This window comes from Mobula hypostoma, chromosome 14 (assembly GCF_963921235.1).
Source record: "Mobula hypostoma chromosome 14, sMobHyp1.1, whole genome shotgun sequence".
Classification (NCBI taxonomy): Eukaryota; Metazoa; Chordata; class Chondrichthyes; order Myliobatiformes; family Myliobatidae; genus Mobula; species Mobula hypostoma.
The window spans coordinates 4,835,596-4,857,521 of NC_086110.1; the positions used below are offsets into that span (position 1 = coordinate 4,835,596).

The 21,926-nt window shown below is 42.4% G+C and overlaps 1 protein-coding gene across 1 annotated transcript in view; it reads right to left on the reverse strand.

Annotated features, from left to right (window-relative positions):
• Positions 1-5,203: 5,203 nt before the first annotated feature.
• Positions 5,204-21,926, reverse strand: part of aars1 (alanyl-tRNA synthetase 1) — a 62,689-nt gene continuing 45,966 nt past the window's right edge. The window contains exons 15-21 of the mRNA XM_063066608.1: positions 21,175-21,359; positions 16,297-16,405; positions 15,253-15,366; positions 8,582-8,701; positions 7,338-7,424; positions 7,140-7,253; positions 5,204-6,298 (exon numbers count right to left, since the gene is read on the reverse strand). Of these exons, the coding sequence (XP_062922678.1) occupies positions 6,113-6,298; positions 7,140-7,253; positions 7,338-7,424; positions 8,582-8,701; positions 15,253-15,366; positions 16,297-16,405; positions 21,175-21,359 (915 nt within the window). The 3' untranslated portion in view covers positions 5,204-6,112. The remainder of the gene's footprint in view (positions 6,299-7,139; positions 7,254-7,337; positions 7,425-8,581; positions 8,702-15,252; positions 15,367-16,296; positions 16,406-21,174; positions 21,360-21,926) is intronic.

The following is a 21,926-nucleotide window of genomic DNA, read 5'->3' on the forward strand; positions in this document are numbered from 1 at the left end:
GTGGTTCCTCAGAATTAGGCTTTATTATCAAATGCACTCCAGGAAAAACTAGTCCATCTGCTAAGTTATTTCCTAACAAAAGAGAAACATCATTCACAGGTAAACTGGGTTGTAGTCCTACTTTAACAAGCCCTGTAACAAATCCTGACCTTAAATTTACTCTATGTAAATGTACTGGCATAAGGGCACTCCCTACTCCGCTTATATAATTTACCTCACCAGTGTCAGACTCATCACTAAACTTAGTGATTGAGAAGCTCCAGTATCTCTAAGTATTTTTATTGGTACTGGATTGCATCCCTCTTTCAAGGATACAAATCCCTCAGTTATAAAGTGTTCATATCCCCTCTTAACTTGGTCAGACTCTGACAAAACTGCACTAGTACTTAATCGAACTCCGTGGATTTACAGGTGTTTCAATATGCTGCACACAAGCATCTGGGACAGCTTCCTTCTCTTTCTTTTTCAATCGAAAAGAGTTAGCTATTACATGTCCAGGTTTCTTACAATAATTACAAATAGTACCAAAATGTCTTTCCTTCACATGTCTCCCTTCATCCTTACTTTTCTCACTAACTTCAGATTTAATTTCTGGTTTACCTTGACTCTCTGTGCTATTTTTCCTTTTAAAAGTCCTACCTGGAGAAAATTTATTCTTATGAATTAAAGCATACTCATCAGCTAATTTAGCAGTCTCCTGCAATGTAGCAGTGTCCCCTTCATTTAAATATGTTCTCACTTCAACAGGAATGCTTCTTTTAAATTCCCCCTGCAAAATCAACTCTTTTAATTTATTATACTCCCCATTCACATTTTTGGAGGAAACCCATCTCTCAAAACACACAGATTTCTCGTAGGCAAATTCCACGTACATTTTTTTCCACAGATTTCTTCAAATTTCTGAATCTTTCCCTATAAGCTTCCAGAACCAGTTCATATGCTTTCAATATATGCTGTTTCACAATATCATAATCCAGTGTTTGCTCAGCATTTAAAGCTGTCCAGCTCTCGGCTCCATCCCTCCCCCTCCTGTCTTCTCCTATCATTTTGCATCTCCCCCTCCCCCTCCAGCTTTCAAATCCCTTACTCACTCTTCCTTCAGTTAGTCCTGACGAAAGGTCTCGGCCTGAAACGTCGACTGTACCTCTTCCTAGAGATGCTGCCTGGCCTGCTGTGTTCACCAGCAACTTTGATGTATGTTGCTTGAATTTCCAGCATCTGCAGTATTCCTGTTGTTTGTTAAACTTGTTGACCCTTGCCTTTAATTACACTTTGTAACATCACTGGCCATCTCTCTTTCAGCCACTCTAAACTCAGAGCAACAATTTTGAAATGTTGGAAATATTTGTCCACTTCTGCTTCATTAAATGGAGGAGCCAAAATAGCAACAAACTGTTTCTTAGAACCAGAAGTTTGATTCTCGGATTTTAATTTCTCCATCAAACTCCCTCCTTTGCTTCTCTTTCTTCAAATTCCCTCTGTTTATTTGCAGCTTCTAACCATCATCGTTCCAAGTCAGCTTCTAATTGTTTCTGTTTTAAGTCAGCTTCTACTCTAAGCTTTTCTAACGCTACCTGTTCCAGGTGTAACTGGATCGCTGCTTTACTTACAGGGAACCTATTCAATTCCGCTTCATCAAAAACACTCAAATGTATAGAATGTTCCGCGATTTTTCTCTGAATGATGGGCTTTGTTGCAACCTTCGTAATTCCTTTAAGGTCCAACCTTCTGGCAATCTCGGATACATCACCCTTTCTCGCCTTCGCTAAACACTTCGGGTTTGGCGATTCCATAAAGTCGTCAATATTCATTGCTGCCGAATACCACCCACAGAGCAATCAAACAGAAGAATTGGGTATTTACCTTTACCAAATCAGGCTGATAAATAAACAAGCACTTAAGCTCAAAATCGGAACAAATCCAGACAAGCCCCCACATTACGTCACGTGACCGGCAACAATGAATATAGAATTGAGTCAGATTTTATAAAAACAAACGTTTATTAAACTTTGCTCAAAAATAACGAAATGTATTTAAACGACTAACTTAACCGGAGGTTAACTGCTAGACGGCAACTCTGGAACAGTTTTTAAAAGGGTAAATGCGAAAACAGTTCTTAAAGTGGTAAATTCCAACACAGTTCTTAGAATGGTAAATTCGAAAGTCCAAGAGATTTATTCAGTCAATTAGGAGAGACTTCCCTGAAGTAAAGAATTCCTCAAAGACGTGTCGTTACCAGACATCCCACCCTGCAAAAACTCATTTCAGGGAGGTCTCAAACTCATAGCAGTCTGTGTCAATGAATTTGCTAATTTTGCAAGACATCAGTTTCACAGAGACAGCTGACCTCTGAATTCTGTCTTAATGTGCCATGTTCACAATAGCTGCTGTCTTGGTTGATGAGCAGGTGTAGTTTTTTGCTATTTCTGAATCAGGAAACATTTTCCTGAATAGCTTGCCTGTGTGGTTCCACACCTGGACTGGTAGGTTATGCTCAACGATGAAAGATGTAAAGTACACCTCAGCTCTAGTGACCTTCTCTGTCAGACTTTGGTTTTCTGCTGATAAGAACTGTGAAATACTTGAGCGGCTTTCCCTGCGCTTAGCCTCCCTAATATGTTGTGGTCCCTAAAAGAAATAAAAACATAAGGTGTATCCTTATTACAGGTGTGCGCCACTTAACGTCCATTCGGACAACGTCCAATCGCATAAACATTCGTAGTCACACACACATATTGCCTGCAATAGTCGGGATCAGAACTTACTTTTTTACATCGAAATGGGGGAATTTGAATGAGTGTTGTAGAAGTTCTGTATCTTCAAGTTCAGGCATATTGTCATCTGGCTGATTGTCCACAAACGAAACCACCTCTGTCCGGACCACGGTGCAGCCACAATACATATATCACGCACACCACATAAAACAATATATTACCATATTGCTAAATAAAGTGTAATTCAAAATGCATATAAAGTGCGCAGCACAGGTAAACAGTTCACTGTCCTATGACGAGACCTCGGTGGTGGCCGGGTATTTATTAAAGTTGGTTTTTTCTTCTGAAGACGGCTACGGTTAAACCCAGCCCATCACGGGCTTCGATGTACCTGTAAGTGGAAGTGCTTCAGGAAAAAAAACCCCAAGAATTTGCATGCTGCGAGTGCGTTTTTAAAGATGTATTTGCAGACGATTTTGGAATTTTGCTCCAATTTAAACCCCCCCTTTAAATCGACTGTAAAGCCCGCCCACAGAGAAAACTGATAGGTCTACTTAGCACAAAGAGAGACCAATCAGGATTCTCTCTCTGTCTCTCTCTCCCTCTCTCCCCCTTTCGCCCTCCCTCTCCCGCTCACACGCTTCGAAAAAAATCGAAACTGCGCCATCAGCGTAATATGCAGCACAAATCTAACACAACGCTAAACTGAAAACCTAACTGCGTCACATCAGGGGTCTCCCTTTTATATACCTGTTGAGAACAGGTCATCATGTGACCTCACTGGTGGGAAAATTGCATCATGTGATCTCCACAAGACAGTCACAAGATATCCATGAAATATGTAACGGCTCACTTCCACAGCCTCCAAGCACATCTTCCCACCTTTATCTCTAATCGGTCCTACCTTCACTCCTGTCATCCTTTTGTTCTTCACATAATTGAAGGATGCCTTGGGGTTTTCCTTTACCCTACTCGCCAAGGCCTTCTCATGCCCCCTTCTTGCTCTCCTCAGCACCTTCTTCAGCTCCTTTCTTGCTTCCCTATAATTCTCAATAGACCCATCTGATCCTTGCTTCCTAAACCTCATGTATGCTGCCTTCTTCCTCCTGACTAGATTTTCACCCATGGTTCCTTCACCCTACCATTCTTTATCTTCCTCACTGGGACAAATTTATCCCTAACATCCTGCAAGAGATCCCTAAACATCCACCACATGTCCATAGTACATTTCTCTGCAAAAACATCATCCCAATTCATACCAGCAAGTTCTAGCCTTATAATTTGCCCTCCCCCAATTAAAAATTTTCCTGTCCTCTCTGATTCTATCCTTTTCCATGATAATGCTGAAGGCCAGGGAGCAGTGGTCACTGTCCCCCAGATGCTCACCCACTGAGAGATGTGACCTGACCCAGTTCGTTACCTAATACTAGATCTAATATGGCATTCCCCCAGTCCGCCTGTCAACATACTGACAGGAATCCATCCTGGACACACTTGTAACAAACTCTGCCCTGTCTGAACCATTGGAACTAATCTAGTGCCAATCAATATTAGGGAAGTTAAAGTCACCCATGATAACAACCCTGTTATTTTTGCACCTTTCCAAAATCTGCCTCCCAATCTGCTCCTTGGTATCTCTGCTGCTACCAGGGGGCCTATAGAATACTCCCAATAGAGTAACTGCTCCCTTCCTGTTCCTGCCTTCCACCCATATTAACTCAAAAGAGGATCCTGCTACATTACCCACCCTTTCTGTAACTGTAATAGTATCTCTGACCAGTAATGCCACCCCTCCTACCCTTTTCCTCCCTCTCTTTCCCTTTTAAAGCACTGAAACCCAGGAATATTGAGAATCCATTGCTGCCCTGGTGCCAGCCAAGTCTCTGTAATGGTCACTACATCATAATTCCATGTATGTATCCAAGCTCTCAGTTCATCACCTTTGTTCCTGATGCTTCTTGCATTGAGGTACACACACTTCAGCCCTTCTACCTTACTGTCTTTACACCGTTTATTCTGCTTCTCTTTCCTCAAAGCCTCTTTATATGTTAGATCTGGCTTTACTCCAAGCACTTCTTCCACTGCTCTATCGCTCCGGGTCCCATCCCCATTGCAAATTAGTTTAAACCCTCCCAAACCATGCTAGCAAACCTACCTGCAAGGATATTGCTCCCCCTCGAGTTCAGGTGCAACCCATCCAATCCGCACAGGTCCCACCTTCCCCAGAAGAGATCCCAATGATCCAAAAATCTAAAACCCTGCTCCCTGCACCAACTCCTCAGCCACGCATTCAACTGCCATCTCCTCCAATTCTTACCATCACTGCCACGTAGCACTGGCAGCAATCCTGAGAACACCACCCTTGACAATTAGCTGTGCTTTGTGAAAGTTTGAATTAATTGGTCATTTGGGAGCTTGCAGAGCTGCACTGAGGTGATTCCCGCCCAGCACTATCACAAAAGACTTGGAAGCAAAGGTAAATTTTTGATTATGAGGTTTTATTACAAACAGCAGCTAATTCTGAAGCTAAGAACAATTAGTTCAGACATGACATTTGAAATACATACAATGTTTTGAACTGCATTTTTTTTGTGGCTCAATCGGTAAACACTTAGTTAGAAGGTTATGGGTTTGAGCCACATTAGAGACGCATGAATAAATATCTAGGTTAGGTTCATAGTGCTGCATGGGGAGCCTATGTCTTGGTCAGACATTAACTGAAGTCATATGTTTTCTCAGGTGGAGATGTCTGAACTTGCACTGACACCATTTTAAAGTTGAAAAGATATCTGCTCAATCAAAAATCACTGGAAAGAAAAGGTTATTATCACATTGATGTAAATGGGCAAATATGCAAATTCTACATCACAGCAAGCAGAAGTATTGAGGCTGCAGTTAAGTTGTGTGAGGAATTATAACAGTGCCACAGACCGTTGTGGAGGCCAAGACATTGTATATTTAAAGTGGAGGTTGATAGATTCTTGATTAGTCAGGGTGTCAAAGGTTACAGGGAAAAGGCAGGAGAATGAGTTGAGATGGTTAATAAATCAGCTACGATGGAATGGTGGAGCAGACTCAAAGGGCTGCTCCTTCATCTTGTGTCCTTAAATTGCAAATCTTTATTATAAATAAATTACGACCATTTAAAAAATAAAACAAATTTTCACAACTATTCATTTTATTTAGACTTACTGATCAATGTCAGACATTTACAGAGGTTTGACAAAGATGATTAGTCGCTTAAAAGCTGTTTAACGAATCTGAGACATTAATTTTTCTTTATCAGTTGGCAACTTTGTTTTACGTTAGCTAGTGGACAGTGGAGCATTCAGCCATCACAGGAGCCAGACCCATCCCCACACCATTACAGTCTTTCAAGTTATTCAACTATTTTCTTGTTAGTTTTTGAGGTCTCCTATTTTAAGTTTAGCAAATTCAGTTGCCAGCTTCAGTGCTTTTTCAAGGCTGTTGATGTTTTTCCCTGTGGCTTGAGCAGACACGTCTTTTCCTCCTCCTCTTCCATCCAGTAATTCTGATATGTGACCAATCCAATCACTGGCTTTCAAACCCTTGCTTACAGTTTCCTGAAAGTTTAGAAACAGAAGGGAAAATGAACATAACAGAAACTTTGTGTGGCTTTGAACAATGCTTTTAGGCACCGTTTTCCCCCCAACCACTCCTATCCAATGGGCCAGCTCCATGTTTCAGACACATGCACAGTGTAAGGATACTGGTTCTATGCCAGCCTACTTCTCAGCTGGGGCAGGTAGATTGAGTGCATGGTTACAGGATGGAAAACACAAGTAGAAATACCATCTCTGGTTAATTGTCACGGCTCAGAAGTGCGGAGGACAGAGAGTGACAAGCTTGAGCCTTAATGTGACATACTTAAGACTGGTGAGACTTAACAGTTTGGTTTCAATAATTGTTAAGAAGCATTAGAGTGTAATTATTACCAGTTCATAACCCCTACAACTTGCATCTTCAGCCAAGAATAAGATTATAACACTCCACTCCCGAGAACCAGTGCATCACTTAAGCAATAAGTGGCATAACTTTATCCTTTAGCAGAATTTAGCACTCCAGAATTTGAGCTGTTCACATTGCACAGTGTAGGTATTTATATATACATAGTTTTGATTTTATTCAGTTCTGTAAACTGAAACATTAAGCAGATAGAAAATGCTTACAATTCATACCACCAAATGTGTATAAACCATCAGACTCCAACCTGTGACCTGCCCCAGAGATTTCCTCTACATCCCAACATAGACCAATATTTGGAATTGCTTTGCAAACACGAGGAAATCTGCAGATGCTGGAATTGCTTGATTCGCTCAGGAAAAATACATGCACATTTATTCTGTTAACAGAAAGGCTGTTTGTTTGGTCAGGAAATGGCAACTACCAAATATCCAACTTTACCTGGGGCACTTGGCACAAGCACGTGATTGTTCCTGCATCCTTATCTACAGCAAACAACATTGCTGCCGTCTGAGGCGAGTGCGTCTTAAACAGCTTTAGAGATTCGTTCAGTGCCTGGTGAAAACAACACGTGGTCAGGCCCAGTACTGTCCAACAATTGAACACAGATGTAGTCAATATCCAAAAAGTCCTTCTCACCTTGGCTGGTGCCCCTGGTTCCATTTCCATTACCACCAGAGGCTGGTTTGGATTAGTGTCTATGAACTGCTTGGTCTTCTCCCGAACCTGTCAATGAAGTCAATAATATTATTCCGCTCCCTTCAGGCAACTGTACACTTTGGCCAAGAGTTCAACTACCAGAAAAGATGCATTAAAGGGTGTTCAGGAAAGATTGGAACAGGAGACAAATTTATAACCATTCTTAATATCTCTAAACATAATAAATTGCAACCAATCAGATCAAGAATCAATGATCAACTTTCTTTGCCATTTACATTTACAGATATTAGGAATTGGGTGTGTTGGCACCACATGCAATAAAAACAGCATTCAAGTCTTACAAAGAATACTAGAACAAGTTAGAAGTATGGATATGGAATAAATACCATCATGTATTCACAATGTAAACAGCACTGTGAAGAGTGGTTAAAGTGTCTTCAGTACCGTGCTGTGACAGGGGATATAGATAGAGGGTTGGGAAGAATCACTGATCAGACTGTCTGCCTGGTGAGAAGAAACCTTTTTAAAAAAAATTCCAGCTGGGTTGGTAAATAAAGCAAATCCATACTCAAGATGCTGCAACCAACAAGGTGAAGGAACCATTTAGTGGGTTTTTCATGAAGTTGGCTGAGGGAATGACATTGTTCTGAAGACCTTGTGTATCATTGGTTTGTTCCCAAGACTTTTCAAAGGAAGAACAGCAGCTCTATCAAAGAACTACACACACAGCTTTGTGCTGAAATGAAGCACAGATATTTATTTCCAGAATTTGAACAGCTGAAGAGGAAATTCTTCACAGAAATTAAAAATCAGTCAGATATAAAGGTGCATTGATTCTAGATAGGAAGCATTTTATTATACTGCATGCTCAAGCAATAACTGGGTGTGTAGTTGATCTGTGAAGGGGAGGGGCAGAATCTCTAATCCTGAAGTTTATTCATTCTTTAAATTGGTTCTCTTCGGCAACTGATGTCAATCACTCCACAAAAATAGAAGTAATTCATCAAGCAGGTTCATGGACAGAATAATTGAGGCTTCTCTCCCAAGACATGAAACCCATCCGTACATATTATGAAGCATTGGTTTTTCCAAGTGAAGACCCATGATCCTAACAAAATTCACAAGCGTAAACAAAAAACATCTATTGTTTTTAAATACAGCAAAGGAATCCTAGGAGTGAAATAGTTATTTTCAGGGAAGCAGTAACTCAAATATTTGATTACCTTCTTCAGCAGCTCTGCTTTCCCGGCTCTGTCCAGGTCGTCCATAGTTTTCTTCAGTGACTTCAGCTTGTCTCTCAGTTCATCCTTCTGCCACTGGGGGATGACTGCAGTGCCAATCATCTGAAAATAAAACAAATCAACGACAAAGATTAGATATTACAAGGATGGACAGAGACCATTTTTGTTATCAGTTTTATTTCCACAGTAGTTATTTATTTCTTTCTACACTCTTCCAATTTCCACCACTGAATGGATAGTGTTTATTGGTCTACAGATCAACAGACACTGGAAACTCCCCAAATCATCACCCGAGCATAAATCCTCAGTGACTTGTGCACCTGGTGACCCTGTGATCTCTGTCTGGAAGGCCGATGCTAGGCTGTCTTTGAAGAGGGTGAACCCTCGCTATGTGGAAGCCTGACAGAGTACCTGATAAGGCTCTGAAAACGTGCCAACAAACTGGCGGGGGTATTCAAGAACATTTTCAACCCCTCACTGCTACAGTTGGAAGTCCCCACTTGCTTCAAAAAGGCAACAACAATACCAGTGCTTGAGAATAGTATGAGTTGCCTTAACGACTATCACCCAGTAGCGCTCATACAAGACAGAAAGGTGCAGAATTAGGCCATTTGGCCCATTCAATCATGGTTAATCTTTTTTTCTATCTCCTCCTTAACCACAGTTCCTGGCCTTCTTCCCATAACCTTTGATGCCATGTCCAATCAAGAACCTATTATTCTCTCACAACACGCTGGAGGAATTCAGCAGGTCAGGCAGCATCCGTGGAAAAGATCAGTCGATGTTTCAGGCCGGAACCCTTCGTCAGGACTGTAGAGGGAAGGGACAGAGGCCCTATAAAGAAGGGGGGGGGGGGGAGAGGGTGGGAAGGAGAAGGCAAAGGCTGGTCAAACCTATTATTCTCTGCCTTAAATACACCCAACAACCTGGCCTCCACAGCTGCATGTGGCAACAAATTCCACAAATTCACCACCCTATGGCGAAAGAAATTTCTCCACATCTCAGATTCGTGGATATTCTCCCCGTTTAGAAAATTGTCCGCACATTTATTATACCAAAGTGCATGACCATGCATTTTCCAACATTGTATTTCATTTGCCACTTTCTTGACCACTCTCCTAACCTGTCCAAGTCCTTCTGCATCCTATCTGTTTCCTCAACACTACCTGCCCCTCCACCAATCTTCGTATCATCTGCAAACTTGGCAACAAAGATATCTATTCCATCATCTAAATCATTTATATACAGCATAAAAAGTGGTCCCAACACTGATCCCTGCCCTAGTCACTGGCAGCCATCCGAAAAAGGATCCTTTTATTCCCACTCGCTGGCTCCTACCAATGAGCCAATGCTCTAACCATGTTAGTAACTTTCCTGTAATACCAGGGGCTCTGGTAAGCAACCTCATGTGTGGCACCTTGTTAAAGGCCTTCTGACAAGTCCAAATATACAACATTCACTGCATCCTCTTTACAAGTAGGATAGATTATCTCCTCAAAGAACTCCAACAGGTTTGTCAAGGCAGGATTTTCCCTGAAGGAAACCATGCTGACTTTGTACTATCTTGTCCTGTGTCACCAAGTACTCCATCACCTCATCCTTAACAATTGACTCCAACATCTTTTCAACCACTGAGGTCAGGCTAACTGGTCTATAATTTCCTTTCTACTGCTTTCCTCGTTTCTTAAAGAGTGCAGTAACATTTGCAATTTTCCAGTCCCCTGGTCCAGGTGACTTATGTACCTTCAGGTCTTTCAGCTTTTTGAGCACCTTCTCTCTTGTAACAGTAACTGCACCCACTTCCCTTCCTTCACACACTACAACATCAGGCATACTGCTGGTGTCTTTCACAGTGAAGGCTGAAGAAAATACTCATTTGTTCATCAGCCATCTCCCTGTCCCCTGTTATTATTTCTCCTGCCTCATTTTCAGTGGTCCTATATCCACTCTCATCTCTCTTATTTTTAACATACTTGAAAAAACTGACTTCCCCTGCCAGCCGCGGTTGTACTATTTTACCATTTGAGTATTTCTTCATTTTTGGAATACACATGTCCTGCACCTTCCTCATTTTTCCCAGAAATGCAAGCCATTGCAACTCTGTTGACATCCCTGCCAGCAGCTCCTTCCAATTTACTTTAGTCAGCTCCTCTCTCATACCACTGTAATTTCCCTTACTCCACTGACTACTGCTACATCAGACTTTACTTTCTCCCCATCAAATTCTCTAAGGAGCCGCAGTTTGATGCACTTCATGCAGATGTAGTTACCAGGAGACTGGAGGTCTCCCAAATTTCTCACAACTCACACAAGGAATACACCACCACCTCTGGATCCATTCTCAGCACATTAGCTATATAACAACAGAAAAATAAAAATTTTCTTACTTAGAACCTCCACCAGTACTTGCCCAAGCCTGTTGAGCCAAAGCCAGACCACCATGCCCCACTCCGCTTACACCTCCTTTCTTTTTACTGGCCCATGTGGATTGCTGCCCATTGAGAAAAAAACAGCCTGTTGTGCCACCAACGAACAACTTCTCATGTTCATTGCTGCCTGCCGAGAAAAAAAGATGGTAGGATCTTGGCAGTGTGGAGGAACAGAGGGATATTGGGATCCATAACCACAGATCCCTCAAAGTTACTACGCAAGTTGATAGGCTTGTTAAGAAGGCATATGGTGTTTAGGCCTTCATTAGTCAGGGGATTGAGTTCAAGAGCGGTGAGGATCTATAAAACACTGGTTGGAATACTGTGTTCAGTTCTGAAGGATGTGGAGGCTTCAGAGAGGGTGCAGAGGAGATTTACCAGGACACTGCCGAGACTAGACAGCATGTCTTATGAGGACAGATTGAGCGAGGTAGGGTTTTTCTCTTTGGAGCAAAGGAGGATGAACAAGATGATTAAATTCAATTGATTGATTGAATCCAGGGACCGTTTCCCAAGAGCAGACGTGACTAATATGAGGGGCTTAATTTTAAGATGATTGGATGGAAGCATGGGGGAAGTCAGAGGCAAATATTTTTGCACAGAGATTAGTGGATGCAAGGTATGCCCTGCCAGGGATGGTGGTAGAGGCAGATACATTAGGGGCATTTAAAAAACTCTTAGATAGGCACATGGATGACAGAACAACGGAAAGCTATGTAGGAGGAAAGGGTTAGATTGATCTTAGAAGGTTACAAGGTTGGTACAATATTGTGGGCCGAAGGGCTTATACTATGCTATTATGGTCTATGTTCTATAAAGCCTAAGGGAGCCAATTCTGCCAGCAAACCCTAACTCACATCAGAGTCTTATCAACCTATCTCATATTAAGACCATAAGATAGAGGAGCAGAAGTAGGCCATTCAGCCCATCAGCTCTGCTCCACCATTCAATCATGGGCTGATCCAATTCTTCCAGTCATCCCACTCCCCTACCTTCACCCCATACCCTTTGATGCCCTGGCTAATCAAGAACCTGTCTGTCTCTGCCTTAAATACACCCAATGACTTGGCCTCCACAGCCACTTGTGGCAACAAATTCCACAGATTTACCACCCTCTGACTAAAGTAATTTCTCCACATCACAGTTCTAATTGGACGTCCTTCAATCCTGAAGTCATGCCCTCTTGTCCTAGAATACCCTATCATGGGAAATAACTTTGCCATATCCAATCTGTTCATGCCTTTTAACATTCAGAATGGTTCTATGAGATACCCCCTCATTCTCCTGAACTCCAGGGAATACAGCCCAAGAGCTGCCAGACGTTCCTCATACAATAACCCTTTCATTCCTGGAATCATTCTTGTGAATCTTATCTGGACCCTCTCCAATGTCAGTATATCCTTTCTAAAATAAGGAGCCCAAAGCTGCACATAATACTCCAAGTGTGGTCTGACGAGTGCTTTATAGAGCCACAAGATCGCATCCCTGCTGTTATATCCTATACCTCTAGAAATGAATGCCAACATTGCATTTACCTTCTTCACAACTGACTCAGCCTGGAGGTTAACCTTTAGAGTGTCTTACACAAGGACTCCCAAGTCCCTTTGCATCTCTGCATTTTGAATTCTCTCTCCATCTAAATAATAGTCTGCCCATTTATTTCTTCCACCAAAGTGCATGACCATACACTTTCCAACATTGAATTTCATTTGCCACTTCTTTGCCCATTCCTCTAAACTATCTAAGTCTCTCCGCAGGCTCTCTGATTCCTCAACACTACCCACTCCTCCACCTGTCTCTGTATCATCGGCAAATTTAGCCACAAATCCATTAATCCCGAGGTCCAAATCATTGACATACATTGTAAAAAGCAGTGGTCCCAACACCGACCCCTGTGGAACTCCACTGGTAACTGGCAGCCAGCCAGAATAGGATCCCTTTATTCCCACTCTCTATTTCCTGCCGACCAGCCAATGCTCCACCCACGCTAGTAACTACCCTGTAATTCCATGGGCTTGCTAAGCAGCCTCATGTGCGGCACCTTGTCAAAGGCCTTCTGAAAATCCAAGTGCACAATGTCTACTGCATCTCCTTTGTCTACCCTGCTTGTAATTTCCTCAAAGAATAGCAGTAGGTTTGTCAGGCAGGATTTTCCCTTTTTGGAAACTATGCTGGTTTTGGCCTATCTTGTCATGTGCCTCCAGGTACTCCATAATCTCATCCCTAACAATGAATTCCAACAACTTCCCAACCACTGATGTCAGGCTAACAGGTCTACAGTTTCCTTTCTGCTGCCCCCCCACCCTTCTTAAATAGCGGAGTAACATTTGCAATTTTCCAGTCATCCGGTACAATGCCAGAATCTATTGATTCTTGAAAGATCATTGTTAATGCCTCCAAAATCTCTCCAGCTACTTTCTTCAGAACCCGAGGGTGCATTCCATCAGGTCCAGCAGATTTATCCACCTTCAGACCATTAAGCTTCCTGAGCACCTTCTCAGTCGTAATTTTCACTGCACAAACCTCACTTCCCTGACACGCTTGAATGTCCAGTATACTGCAGATGTCTTCCACTGTGAAGACTGATGCAAAATACGCATTCAGTTCCTCTGCTATCTCTGCATCTCTCATTACAATATCTCCAGCATCATTTTGTATTGGTCCTATGTCTACCCTTGCCTCTTTTACCCCTTATATACATAAAAAAGCTTTTAGTATCTTCTTTGATATTAGTCAACAGCTTCCTCCCATAATTCATCTTTTCCTTCCTAAATACCTTTTTAGTTTCCTTCTGCAAATTTTTAAAAGCTTCCCAATCCTCTATCTTCCCACGAGCTCTGACTTCCTTGTAAGCCCTCTCTTTTGCTTTTACTTTGGCTCTGACTTCACTTGTCAGCCACGGTAGTGTCCTTCTTCCCTTTAAAAATTTCCTCTTATTTGGAATATATCTGTCTTGCACTTTCCTCATTTTTCACAGAAACTCCAGACATTGCTGCTCTGTTGTCCTTCCTGCAAATGTCCCTTTCCAGTCAACTTCGGCCCGTTCCCCTCTCATGCCATTGTAATTTCCTTTATTCCACTGAAATACCAGCACATCGGATTTCACTCGCAAATTTCAATGTGAACTCGATCATATTGTGATCACTGTTCCCGAAGGGTTTCTTAACCTTAAAAGCTCTCTTATCACCTCTGGAGTATTGCACAACATCCAATCCAGCAGCGCCAATACCCTAGTGGGCTCAACAACAAGCTGTTCTAAAAAGCCATCCCTTAGACATTCTACAAAGGTCCAGTACTGGCCTGGTTTTCCCAAACCACTTTCATGTTAAAATCCCCAACAATTATCATGACATTGCCTTTTCTATCTCCTGCTGTAATTTGTAATCCACAAGCCGGCTGCTGTTTGGAGGCCTGTATACAACTGCCATTGGGGTCCTTTTACCCTTGCCATTTCTTAACTCAACCCACAGAGACTCTACACCTTCCAATCATATGTCATCTCTTTCTATCCACCTTGTCACAGACCTTCCCTTGGATTCCCTTTCTCCTCTCCGTTTTCTCTACAACTTAAAACTTGTTTTTCTCTTACTTCTTATGGAAAAAGTCATTAGCAACAAATATTAACCCTTTCTCCCATCAAGTACAGCCTGACCAGCTGACAGTTTTAGGCTTTTGCCGTTATTTCAGATTTCCAGTATTTGTAGATTTTAAGATTTTCACTTCCTCTGATAGCTTGGTTTTAATTCAAGCCTCTACTAGATATATTTGACCAAAATTGGCTAGAGTACAAGTTCTCTCAGCCTTGAAACCTCTTCCAGTCTTGACAAATTGCTTCCTCACCCTGTTCAGTCTTTATTTACTCCACCATCTAACGGCTTTATTAAAGCTGTATGCTTAAAGCTGTAAGTCACCTTTATTACAATATTACACAATATTATTGTTGATCTTTATGGGAAAAAAAGCTGAAACAAAAACTCCCAAAGGCGAGCATAAATGAGAAAGATTATCAGTCACTTCTATCTAATCCATTGAGGTTCCACAGATTAACATACCCAGTAAAACCATTCCAAATTCTCTATCCTGTGCAGGGAGCCATTTCAGTGCAAATCACTCTAAAATTTGTAGACAATAACACAGGTTTTCAAGAACACACGTTCTTTTAAAAAAATGTTCTGAACACGATTATTTGAATGATCTTAAAATAAACTAGCATTTTTGACTTACCTCTGTAAGGTCAGCAATTTCTTTCTGGATCTCTTTACTGGGGGTAGTTTGAACTTGGACCTTTGACTGGAGTGCATCAAGAGATTTCTGGAGAGCATCTGACTTTCTTAGAGCCTACAAAAGATAATGACATCCAAATCGTGAAATCTTGGGAACTCTTACTACTTGCAACATCTTAATTGGTGTAATCAACCTCCCCCCGCCCCCCCGCCCCCGATGTCAACAAATGAGCACATCATTGACTTCAGGAAGTGGTGGTGGGGGGAGGGGGGTGTAGTGCAAATGCTCCTGTGTACATCAATAGGTTGGGATCTTCCAGGTCCTAGGAGTAATAGCATCACTAGCCTGTCATTGTCAACCACACAGATGTTATGACTAAGAAAGCCAACCAAGGCCTCTATTTCCTCAGGAGGCTAAAGAAATTTGGTTTGACCCATCAACCCTTACCGATTTTTATTGATGTCCCACAGAAAGCATTTTGTCTGGATGTATAATGGCTTGGTGTGGCAATTGCTATGCATATGCACCTGACCACAAGAAACTGCAGAAAGTTCTGGATAGAGATCAGCACATCATGGAAATCAGTTTACACTCCACGGACTGTCTATACTTCTTGCTGCCTCAGTACAGCAGTCAGCATAACTAAAGACTCTATCCATCCTGGATATTCTTAAACCTCTCTTCTTCCATCCGGCAGACGACACAAAAGCCTGAAAGCACATACTACCAGGCTCAAAGATGGCTTCTACCCCACTGATACAAGACCTTTGGTTACCTAATAAGATAAAAAAAAGACTTGCTGAGCCCAAATGCAGCATCATCACTGCTCCAAACGAGTCAATGAACTGATGGAATAACTCATTATTACATCAGCACACTTAAAACTAGTGCCTTATCAAAAATTGAAAGCTTATTTCAGCAAAACCTCAATCAAGTTGAAAAATATTTTCTGGAAAAATTGGTCAGATGAAAAAGAATTAAAATCTCCAACTATAAGGAAATCCATTCTCTTCTCTCAAGGATTCATTAAGCACAATCACTAACCTTTTGTGCCTCAAACCCTGTGACTGCAACTATTCTCCTGATACCCTTAGCGATAGCTTCTTCTGACACAATCACAAAAGGACCAGCATGACGAGAGTTCTGCAGATGCCTGGAACAAAATGGATACATTCAGATTACGTAAACTAAGGGGAACTTCTCTGAAATAGAGATGTTCAAGGAGTTATCCAATTAAAATTTTCTGCACAAGTAATGAACTGAAATTTCCCAGGGCTGATACTGAGGCAATTGTTTTCATGACATAAATGAATGAATTGGATACACTGGGCACAATTAAAAACCACAAACAAATTGCTGAGGAGACCAGCAAGCCTGGCTGCATCTATGGGAAGGAATAAAGAATCAATATTTCAGGCAAAGATCCTTCAAATGAAGGGGGAAGAAGCTAGAATAAAATGGTTGGGGGTGGGGAAAGAATACAAGCTGGAAGTGATACGTGAAGCCAGGTGAGGAAAAGGTAAGAAGGTGCACGTGTACACACACACACACATCTTTGGCTATTAGTGCACAAAGATATTTAAACTGCACACAAAAGGTTGTCACCCTTTACCTTGTTGGCATGTTAAGTACCATAAATTCCGGTGTATAAGCCAACCCGGAGTATAAGCCGACACCCCATTTTCAAGGTTAAAAAAGTGACCTTTTCCATGTTACCTTTGTATAAGCCGACCCCTTTTGTAGAGGTTTTTGAATTAACCAGAAAAGATCACAAGATCTCACATGCCAGTACTCAGCTTTGCCAGATCCGGAACCTGGAAATTTTGTGAACCAGTACCTGCTAAGAAAGTAGGCCTACACATTGTAGAGCGTTATAAATGAATTCTTAATAAATAAATCAGGGAGGGAAGTTTTGGTTTAGGTTCCCAATGGTAAAGAATCCTCTGAAATGTAACTCCCATGAAACCATTTAGCGCCTATCGTAATCTCGTTAAAACATAACATGGGGTGGCGGGATCAGTACGTGTACTCAGTATTAAGTTTGCAACCACCATGTACAAAAGATTAAAACGAATGCGATATGATGCTGGCTTGAAGCTGAAGGTTGTTGATTTTGCTAAAGGAACAAATAATTCTGCAGCTGCTAAGAAGTTTAGTGTAAACGAGAAACAAGTGAGAGAGTGGAGAAAGGCAGAGGACATGCTGAGGGAAATGCCAAAGGCGAAATCTGCAAACCGTGGGAAAACATTTCAGTGGCCAGAACTGGAAGAAAAAGTTTTAGAGTGGGCGAATCAACAGTGATCGTCTGGATTAGATTATGAGGACACTAAGTCCTCGTTTTTGTCATTTAGAAATGCATGCATTAAAAAATGATACAATGTTCCTCCAGTATGATATCACAAGAAAAATACAGGACAAACCAAGACTAAAACAAACAAAACCACATAATTATAACATATAGTTACAACAGTGCAAAGCAATACCATAGTTTGATAAAGAGCAGACCATGGGCACGGTAAAAAAAAAAGCCTCAAAGTCCCGTTAGACTCATCATCCCATGCAGACGGTAGAAGGGAGAAAGTCTCCCCGCCATGATCCTCCAAGCGCCGCCAACTTGCCGATGCAACACCATTGGAAGCACCTGACCGCAGTGGACTCTGAGTCCGTCCGAAAACTTGGAGCCTCCGACCAGCCCCTCTGAGCACCATCTTCTGCCAAGCGCTTTGACCCCACCCCGGCCGCTGAGCAACAAGCAAAGCCGAGGACTTGGGGCCTTCCCCTCCGGAGATTCTGGATACATTGTTACCAGAGAAATGATTTGAGTTCAAGTCTTGAAATGGGCCAAAAAACACCATGAGGTCAGTGCAAATTTCAAAGCTACGTGAAGTTGGTGCACCCGCTTTATGAATAGACGTGATCTTGCGTTGAGACAAAAAACAAAGATTGCTCAGAAGTTGCCGAGCGACCTTCAGAATAAGATTACAGCCTTCCAATCATTTGTAATCAAGCATCGAAAGGCACATTCTTATCTGCTCTCACTGATTGGTGACATGGATGAGACAGCAATGTTCTTTGATTTTGCTGGCAACCGCACTGTCAATCAGAAGGGAGAGAAAACAGTCCTTGTTAAAACAACTGGACACGAGAAGCAATATTTTACTGTCATGTTAATGTGTATGGCTGATGGGACCAAACTACCAGCGATGGTAATTTTTAAGAGGAAAACATTCCTAAAGAAAGAAGAATTCCCGCGGGGTGTTGTTTACATTCAAGAACGTGGCTGGATGGACGAAGCGGGTTGCTTGAAGTGGGTCAAAGAGGTGTAGCGTCGACGTCCCGAAGGTTTCAGGAAGGAAAAGTCGCTACTTGTCTGCGACATGCTCAAAGCGCACTTGTCAGATGAGACAAAAGCAGCACTGAAAGCTGAAAATACGGACATCGCAGTCATCCCCGGTGGTTTGATGTCCGTGCACCAGCCACTAGATGTGAGTTTAAATGAACCATTCAAAGAGTTCATGCTTCGACAGTGGAACAAATGAATGATGTCTGGAATTCAGTCATTCACACCAGCGGGAAATACGGGGGCCGCATCTCTAGCTACAGTTTGCGAGTGGGTAGTGCAATCGTGGGAAGAAATGAAGGCCGAGTGCTTTGTGAAGGCCTTCAAGAAGTGCAGCATCAGCAATGCTTTGGATGGCACTGAAGATCATTTGCTTTGGGAAGAAGACGATGGAGATTTGGCAGCCAGGAAAGCTGAAAATGACGATGTCAAAGCAGAAATTGACAATCCTTACGATGGTATGGTGACTGCCGAAGAATGGGATGTATTTTCGGACAGTCAGGTAATGAAGAGTGTGAGAGTTTCAAGCTCTGAATATTTGACAACAACAGTGTGTACAAGTAAATTGAGAAACAGAATGTGTTTTGTAGATCTTTTCCTTTGTGTAGATTTCATAAGCGTTGGTATTTTCTTTTGTATTTGACTCAAAAACAGCCAATAAATATGACCTACACACATAAAAGTTGCTGGCGAACGCAGCAGGCCAGGCAGCATCTCTAGGAAGAGGTACAGTCGACGTTTCAGGCCGAGACCCTTCGTCAGGACTAACTGAAGGAAGAGTGAGTAAGGGATTTGAAAGTTGGAGGGGGAGGGGGAGATCCAAAATGATAGGAGAAGACAGGAGGGGGAGGGATGGAGCCAAGAGCTGGACAGGTGATTGGCAAAAGGGATATGAGAGGATCATGGGACAGGAGGCCCAGGGAGAAAGAAAAGAGGGAAGAGGGGAAAACCCAGAAGATGGGCAAGGGGTGTAGTCAGAGGGACAGAGGGAGAAAAAGGAGAGAGAGAGAAGGAATGTGTGTATATAAATAATGGATGGGGTACGAGGGGGAGGTGGGGCATTAGCGGAAGTTAAAGAAGTCGATGTTCATGCCATCAGGTTGGAGGCTACCCAGACGGAATATGAGGTGTTGTTCCTCCAACGACCTGTCTTCCGTGTATTCGTTTTTTCAAAGTTGGCACCCTCTGTATAAGCTGACCCCCTAATTTTAGGAGCAAAATTTAGGGCCAAATTCTGGGCCTATACACCAGAATTTACCGTATATTTCATGATCGTACACGACCACATTTCCTTTACCGGCTTCTGATGTGGACGGTGGAGTTTGCAATGAATTGAATTGAATTGATTTTATTTCTTACATCCTTCACATACATGAGTAAAAATCTTTGTTACGTCTCTGTCTAAATGTGCAATCATAGTAATTTAAAATAAATAGAATAGTCAATGTAGTATAGAGTACACTCAAATCAGTTTGAGTTAATCAGTCTGATGGCCTGGTGGAAGAAGCTGTCCCGGAGCCTGTTTTATGCTGCCATACCGTTTCTCAGATGGTAGCAGCTGGAATAGATTGTAGTTGGGGTGACTCAGGTCCCTAATGATCCTACGGGCCCTTTCTACACACCTGTCCTTGTAAATGTCCTGAATTATGTGAAGTTCACAACTACAGATGCACTGGGCTGCCCACACCACACTCTGCCAAATCCTGCGATTGATGGAAGTACAGTTCCTATACCAGGCAGTGATGCAGCCAGTCAGGATGCTCTCAATTGTGCCCTTGTAGGAAGTTCTTAGGATTTGGGGGCCCATAGCAAACTTCCTCACCATCTGAGGTGAAAGAGGTGCTGTGGTGCCTTTTTCACCATGCAACTGGTGTGTACAGACTACGTGAGGTCTTCGGTGATGTGGATGCCGAGGAACGTGAAGCCGTTTACCCTCTCAACCCCGGATCCATTGATGTCTATAGGGGTTAGCCCATCTCCTTTCCTCCTGTAATCCACAACCAGCTCTGTCTGCATTAGAACTGGCTTTTTTAGATGGTTTTTATTTACAATATTATTCAGTGGACACATGTTGTCGTCACTGGGCAAAAAATTGCACAGCTCAAGATTTTTGCACACACTGGTCATTACAAATTAAAGGGAACAGTGGTGGGTGGGGAATGGGGAACGAAATGAGAAGCTGGGAGGCGATAGGTAGAAGAGGGAAAGGTATGAAGGAGCAGGAATCTGATAAGAGAGAACTGTGAACCATGAAAGTAAGGGAGTAAGGGAAGAAGGAGGGGCTCCACAGGGAGGAGAGGAGAAGAGAAGGGGTAAGGAGGAAGCCAGAATGGGGAATGGAATCAATGTTCATGCCATCAGGTTGGAGGCTTTCCATTAAAATGTTAGCTCAATGATCAGTTAGAACTCATTTAATGATAGACTAATTTCAAAAGGTTGGAAGACTTATCCCTGTTCCCCGGACAATGCTCCCAATATTATATCAATGGGGTACAATTTTATTAAAAATACTTTAACAGTGCTTCCTTATTTTCTGAGCTATGTGTAATGCTCTGGTTTTAAAATCCTAACAAGGCACTCACGTTCCACCACAAAATTCCACTGAAGTGACAGAGCCCGCTGGTCCCGATGGGTCAGCTACCATATCTTCCACTGGAATTCCCACGGACACCACTCGTACTGGGTCAGGATACGTCTCATCAAATACAGCACGAAGTCCCTGAATAGCTTTGGCAGCAACAAGGGGAGCATTCATGGCATAAATTGGCTGGAAGGAAATACATGAAGTTGTTACACATCCTGCCTACAAATGAAATAAACTTTCATTTCCTTTCTTGTGTAGTATCAGAATGAAGATAAGCAACACTAGAACTTACAGTGAGTCTTTACCACTTGAGGAAATGGGTCCTGTGGATCAGGTATTGTTTCGGAGGTCTCTAGGTTCCCTTATAGCAGCTAGAATTAGCTCTTTAGGCTTTGGAGAAGATGGATATTGTCTCGAGCTTACTCTACTGTTTTCCAACATTAGTATACCTACTCCCACTGTTGTATTATTTCTCACATTAATTACCAACAAGGATAACCGTTAATGGTAGGTAACTGCATATTGTGCAACTGAGATAAGTGGCACCTGTTATGATATGGGACCTTTACACGCAAGATAGCAAAGCCTTTCAACCCATACGCCTGCATTTGAAGCTGTCAATACCTCACCTCCCCCAGAAAGTAGCGCAATGGGGGAGACTTATTGAAGCCAACATGCTTCCACTCAGGTGCAGCCACGCCATGCGTCATGTCACAACTGCTTACGTGACATTATCTGGTTCAGAGACAA